General features: G+C 44.1%; 1 protein-coding gene across 1 annotated transcript in view; it reads left to right on the top strand.

Moving 5' to 3' along the window:
- Positions 1 to 227: 227 nt before the first annotated feature.
- The window catches only part of LOC102262563 (guanylate-binding protein 1), a gene marked incomplete at its 3' end in the record, with an annotated part of 7,313 nt that continues 323 nt past the window's right edge, over positions 228 to 7,217 (top strand). Inside the window, exons 1-4 of the mRNA XM_005864105.2 lie at positions 228 to 497; positions 5,133 to 5,341; positions 6,012 to 6,139; positions 7,068 to 7,177. Of these exons, the coding sequence (XP_005864167.1) occupies positions 5,152 to 5,341; positions 6,012 to 6,139; positions 7,068 to 7,177 (428 nt within the window). The remainder of the gene's footprint in view (positions 498 to 5,132; positions 5,342 to 6,011; positions 6,140 to 7,067; positions 7,178 to 7,217) is intronic.

Here is a 7,217-nt window from a genome sequence, read left to right as displayed (position 1 = left end):
TCTAGTCTGATTACATGGAGTCCATTGTCCTTCAACCCGATTAGTGCTGGCCCTTGAGGCTGTGGGCTGTAAGCTGCCGTTATTTTTTGACCTGCTGTCTCGCCCTGGGTGGGACTCCTTCCTGTTGAGCCAGATAGGGTTACTGCACGTTGTTCCATGTAATGAGGCTGCGGCCACTTTATTCTTTGGGATTTCTAGTTAGTCCGTCTGAGCCAAATGTCCTCTGCTGGCCTGTCATGAACTAGTTACGAAATCCTGTAAAATCCATCTACACTCCCGTTTGCATAGCTTGCAGAGATTCCTTTCATGGTTGTTGAGTCACTGCTTTTTACTCAGTGCTTTCAGTTTCACATTACTCTAAATCCTTCATTTCTAATACAGTACTTTAGGAGGTCAGGACAGCCACGTCACATCGGAGTTTAAATAAAAGCCCAAGCACCCAGTGAAAGGCAGAGAAGTAACAAACCACTCCAGCCTACACTAAGGAAAAAAAAAAGGTAAGAACTTTATTTTCTCATCAAAGCAGCTTTCTCTCCACCTCTAAAGGACTGTACTCTGAGAAATGGAGTCCAGGGTAAGGTTGAGGCAGGGTGGGATGGATTTATAAGGGTCAGTTCATTTTCCAAAGATGAAGATAGGTTGAAGCATGAAGATAGGTTGTAGCAGAGCCCATGTACGACAGGGGGTGAGGTTCAATCCCGGCCATATCAGGGCATCCCTAAGTGTGACTACTGTGCTTGGAGTAATTAGGCAGCATCAGACACGGGGCGGCTAAGCTCAGAGTTTGAAATGCATTATGATTGTCTTTCTCTTTGCCAACATTGTGTTGGATGCAGACACAGTTAAATTACCGTTGTCTTAATGAAACTTGCTCAGTTCTGATCTGACTGCAGCTGACACACTGAAAGGGCTACAGATATGTTATTTTCATGAGAAAGAAGCATAGAAAATGAGATGCAGCATAAACAGCCACCTGTCACTGTTAAAAACGAAGAAAGAAAAACCTGAAACACAGAGTGAAAGATGAAGATTCACAAAAACACTATGCATTATAGTTATATAGATGAGCTTTGTTTCAATGTGGATTACTCACTTAAAAGTAACTCACATTCTGGTTGCCAGACATGAGGAAGGATGAGGGCTGGTGAAAATGGGGAAGGGATTAAGAAACACAAATTGGCAGTTACAAAACAGTCACAGGGATGTAAAGTAAAGCCTAGGGAATATAGTCAATAATCCTATCTAATAAAAGAGTAATATGCAAATTTGTCATCATTTCATCACTCCGTCACAAAGATTGCGGCTCCGAGCCCCGCTGCTGAAGTGTCCAGGCCTGTTGGCCATGCATGTGGCAGGGGAGGTGGGGGGGGAAGGGGAGGAGGGGCTCAGCCTGCTATCAGAGGGGGCAGGGGCAGAGCCAGCAATCAGAGGAGATAGGGACAGAGCCAGCAATCAGAGGGGGCTGTGGGTCCCCTGCCCAGGCCTGAGGCCTCGGACAGAAGCCTCAGGCCTGGGAAGGGGTGGAGCCGGCAATTAGAGGGCCTGGGGGTCCCCTGTCCAGGCCTAAGACCTGAGGCCTGGACGGGGTGGAGCCTGATACAGGAGGGGGCTGGGGGTCCTCTGCCCAAGCCAAAGACCTAAGGCCTGGGAAGGGGTGGAGCCTGCTATGGGAGGGGGCTGGGGGTCCCCTGCCCAGGCCAGAGGCCTCAGCCAGAGGCCTCAGGCCTGGCCAGGAGTGGAGCCGGCTCCAAGGGGAGCAGGGAGCGGGCCTAAGCCATCAGTAGACCATCCCCTGAGGGCTCCCAGTATGTGAGAGGGGGCAGTCTGGGCTGAGGGACCCCCCCCCAGTGCACGAATTTCATGCACTGTGCCCCTAGTCCTATATAATAAAATGATAATATGCAAATTGACCAAAACAGCAGAAAGACTGGGAATGACTGGTCACTATGACACACACTGACCACCAGGGGACAGATGCTCAATGCAGGAGCTGCCCCCTGGTGGTCAGTGCACTCCCACAGGGGGAGCTCTGCTCAGCCACAAGCCAGGCTGATGGCTGCCAGTACAGTGGTGGTGGTGGGAGCCTCTCCCACCTCCTCAGCAGCGCTAAGGATGTCCGACTACAGCTTAGGCCTGTTCCCCACTGGCAAGTGGACATCACCCGAGGGCTCCCAGGCTGCCAGAGGGATGTCTGATTGCCAGCTTAGGCCCGATCCCCCATGGAGCAGGCCTAAGCCAGCAGGTGGACATCCCCAAAGGGGTCCAAGACTGCGAGAGGGCACAAGCCAGACTGAGGGACCCCCGAGTGCACAAAATTTTGTGCACCAGGCCTCTAGTCTGTATGATAAAAGCCTAAGCAACCATTACAGCAGAAAGACCAGACCGATTGGTCCCTATGATGCCCACTGACCACCAGGGGGCAGAGGCTCAACACAGGAGCTGCCCCCTGGTTGTCAGTGTGCTCCCACAGCCAACCTCCTGCAGCTGACCAACCCCCTGCAGCCCCTCCCATGGCTGGACAGCCAACGTCACATGGCCCATACTCCGGGCCGGCGAGCCCTGATAGGTCCTGATCAGGACGGGATGAGATTCCCTGATTGGCCTCAATTGCCGGCCAGGCCAAGGTACCCAACCCATGCATGAATTCATGCACAAGGCCTCTAGTAATGTAATAATTATGTATTCTGACATGTAGGTACTAGACACATACAAGAGATCCATTTAAGGTATACAAATGTCTAACCACTATGTAGTACACTGAAACTCATATATTATTGATTGTCAACTATAATTGAAAAATAACAAATTTTAAATAAAATAAAATAAAAAATAGCCCCAGTACACTAGATCCAATTTCTTTGGGCCAACTTCTTTCTTACCCCTTTACAAGTAGAATTTGGCCCCACTATTTTACTAAAAAGTTTTCTCTTAAAAGAACCTGCATTGCTAAAGCCAACATTTTGTATACCTGACCTCCACACTCAACCACGAGCCACGCCAGCCAGGCTACTGGTGGTAGTCTCTCCTTACCTTGATTATGTTCACGTTTATCTCCATTTTAAGACACATCTGCTATGAAAACTCCACTCCCTCCCTCTCTTCTCCCACTAAAGGCTTCTCTCTGGGCTCCACGGTTCAGTCTCACACCAAAGGCATCTGGATGTGGTGTGTGCCTCACCCTAAGAAACCAAACTACACCTTAGTTCTGCTTGACACTGAAGGGCTGGGAGATGTAGAGAAGGTAAGTATTAAAGATTCAATATGGAGATAATCCCTTCTTTCTGGGTATACACATGTATACACAAACATGGTTTTTGGCAACATTCAGTATTCGTAATTGTGCAGTTTTATCCCCTTTTAGTTGGTGTCAAGCAGGTTTGCTCTTGCTTTCTGGAAACTGCCTCTGAATTCCTTGGCTTGGCATGAACTTTAATCATCACCTACTTCTCTGACAACCCTCCCTCTCTCTCCTTTCAGCTCTTCCTCCCCCTCTCTCTCCGCAGTTTTCTCCCCTCTTATCTTCTTCCTGCTTCTCCTTCTCCTCAACCAAATGGAAAGAGAACAAAACAGAAAATCTACAAGTGTATGATTTGAAATATATTTTCATCGGACAACCTTCTCCTTAGCTCTCCTGATCTTTTAATCCATATTTCATAGTCTTTGGTTCCCTTACACCACACACATGTATACACAAACATGGTTTTTGGCAACATTCAGTATTCGTAATTGTGCAGTTTTATCCCCTTTTAGTTGGGGCTAATTTTTTGTGAAGCTAATGAAGTTGAAGTATAGGGCCCCTTGCTTGCACAAGCCCATATCAAGGCTTTGGGCAGGTCTCTAGCCCTGTTTTTCATACAGTCATACATTTTTATAAAATTTGCAAATGTACATTATATTGGTTCCACTTCCAGAATACCAGTATAAACAGTTCTGTGAACCCTCACTTCTGCAAAATAAGCACAACTAGAAGAAAAAACACACATTTCAAATCTTTGAAAAATGCTCTGGCTGTTTTTGCACAGCAGTTAGAGTGTCGACCCTTGGATGAAGGGTGGATTGAATGGTTGCGGCGGAGGCATGTGCAGGAAGCAACCAATCCAAGTGTCTGTTTCACATCGATGTTTCTCTCTCTCTCTGTCTCTCCCTCTCCCCCTCCACTCTCACTAAAAATCAATGGAAAAATATCCTCCAATGAGGATTAACAACAACAACAAAAATCTCTGAATGTTGTCCAAAAAGCATACATCAAATGACGAAATACTTATTCCCAAAAGTCTTTATTCATAACAGAATTAATTAACAAATAAATATTAAATTTCTTACATATGGCCAGGGTATAAACTACTCTCTAAACCCTATTCTATTTTATATTTAATGTCCTGCAAATAAATTTTTTTAAATATATTTTATTGATTTTTCACAGAGAGGAAGGGAGAGGCACAGAGAGTCAGAAACATCGATGAGAGAGAAACATCGATCAGCTGCCTCCTGCACAATCCCCACTGGGTATGTGCCCGCAATCAAGGTACATGCCCTTGACTGGAATCGAACCTGGGACCATTGAGTTCACAGGCCGACGCTCTATCCACTGAGCCAAACCGGTTAGGGCTGCAAATAAATTTTTTTACATTTCTAGAGAGAGGAAGAGAGACGGAGAAATGGAAACATTAATAATGAGAGAGAAACACTGATTGGCTACCTCCTATGGATCCCATACTGAGGATCAACCTGCAACCCAGGCATGTACCCTGACCAGGAATTGATCCCTGACCTCCTAGTTCATGGGCCCACGCTCAACCAATGAGCCAGACCAGGCAGGCTCTAGTCTGAAAATTTTAATGAGAATCTAAAAAGAAAGTTTTCTATGGTAAATTAAAGATTTTGTTCATGAAAGTGGTTAAATGTTGATGTCCTTGTCATACCAATATTTGTTTAATAGACTACTTTAATTGCACTTCTGTAACTTTCCAAAATAATACAAATCTTGCCCTCATCCATCTCACTGTGGACACAGAACTTTTGGCCATGTTGGGGAATTTTATGACTCTACCTTCTGGATCAAAATAACCTGGTGAAAGTTCTTGATCTACTTAGAATGGAAATTCTAATCCATCCCATCTCCTCACTTGCAGATAAGGTGACACCCTGGACATGGCCTCAGACATCCAGATGCCAGGCCCAGTGTGCCTCATTGAGAACACTAACACGCAACTAGTGGTTAATCCAGAAGCTTTGAAGATCCTGTCTGCCATTACACAGCCTGTTGTGGTGGTGGCCATTGTGGGTCTCTACCGCACAGGCAAATCCTACCTGATGAACAAGCTGGCTGGGCAGCAAAAAGGTGAGGGGCACCAGCTAAGCTCTGCCAGATCCCTTCTGTCTCCCCATGCTCCTTTGAGTATGTGTTACAAGAAGAGCAAGGTAGAGATGGAGAGGAACATTGAAAGCTAACTTTTAATCTATCATTATGCTCTTACCTTACTGTGGTCTGAAAGAGTCAACTCTCTGTCTCTTCCCACTTTCCTTAATTTCCCTTTTAAAAGCATAATTTGTATTATTTTCCTAGACTTCTATGCTTCATTTTTTAAAGAATCACAGTATCATTTCCCACAGCAACTCTACCATTTTACATTTCTCCTGAAATGCACAGGATTCTAATTTCTCAACATTCTTGCCCATACCTATTATTTTGCTGTGCATGTGGTGTTTTTTGTTGTTGTTTGTTTTTATTGACTTCAGACAGGGAGAGAGAGAGATAGAAACATTAATAATTAGAGAGAATCATTGATTATCTGCCTCCTGCAAGCCCCACACTGCGGATCAAGCTCGCAACCCAAGCTGGGAATCAAACCATGACCTCCTGGTTCATAGGTCCACACTCAACCACGAGCCACGCCAGCCAGGCTACTGGTGGTAGTCTCTCCTTACCTTGATTATGTTCACGTTTATCTCCATTTTAAGACACATCTGCTATGAAAACTCCACTCCCTCCCTCTCTTCTCCCACTAAAGGCTTCTCTCTGGGCTCCACGGTTCAGTCTCACACCAAAGGCATCTGGATGTGGTGTGTGCCTCACCCTAAGAAACCAAACTACACCTTAGTTCTGCTTGACACTGAAGGGCTGGGAGATGTAGAGAAGGTAAGTATTAAAGATTCAATATGGAGATAATCCCTTCTTTCTGGGTATTGACTACACTATTTAATACTTTTTATTTTGTTTTTTTTATTTTATTATTATTATTTTAATTTTTATTCAAATAAGAGCTGGCAGTAAACCATAGGTGTTTTGTTTTTTTTTTCATTTCTGTTTACGAGCTAGTGACTAAGTTTTGCAATCAGGGATCATGAAAATATAACGCAGAATCCTAAAAGAGCATAGTGGTCATTAGGTAGTATTCTAATTATTAACAAGAAGCTATAAGCTAAGCCAGTTAACACAGATGCATAAAGGTACCACAAACAAAATCAGCCATGAGTCCTATCCTACAGAAAACTTTAGTTAAGGATTAATGTTCAGAAGTCCTAAACTGTTGTTTAAATTTAAACTCTGTCATTAACACAGTGGCCTTAGCAAATATGTTCACTTCTTTTACCCTCAGCTTTCTGATCTGTAAAACCAATGCAAATGGTCTATATTTGCCTCATAGTATTGTTTTGACTATTTAATAAGAATGGAAAGTGTTAAGGTGAATAATAATGACTAGATAAAATAGCTATAAGTATTATTACTCTTACATAAGTCAATTTTGCTGCAAAAACATAGAGAAAATTAAATTACATTTAAGGCTTTAGAGTGCCCACCAATCTGGACTATTTGTTATGCAATTATCTGCGAATGGTCATAAGAGGACCTAGTGAGAATCAGTGTAACCAAAAACACTAATCAGAAGGCTATTCAAAGTCCAAGTCCTACTAACAACTATTTTCATTTGGATTTGTTTTCCTCTTATAAGACATTAATCTAAAAAAAGCCACTCGACTAAATGAGCATCTGTTTACTACTGCTGATCTGGAAAGTGCCATGAGAATAAAACATAATCCTGACCCAAATGTGTTCTGATTTCCAGGGTGACAACCAAAATGACTCCTGGATCTTTGCCCTGGCAATACTGCTGAGCAGCACCTTTGTGTACAATAGCATGGGGACCATAAACCAGCAGGCCATGGACCAACTGCAGTATCCTTTTTGTGGTCCAGAACAGCATCAAAATCAGAGG

Source organism: Myotis brandtii, unplaced genomic scaffold (assembly GCF_000412655.1).
Source record: "Myotis brandtii unplaced genomic scaffold, ASM41265v1 scaffold1852, whole genome shotgun sequence".
Classification (NCBI taxonomy): domain Eukaryota; kingdom Metazoa; phylum Chordata; class Mammalia; order Chiroptera; family Vespertilionidae; genus Myotis; species Myotis brandtii.
The sequence above is the reverse complement of the archived record's forward strand: the minus strand, read 5'-3'. Positions and strand labels throughout refer to the sequence as shown.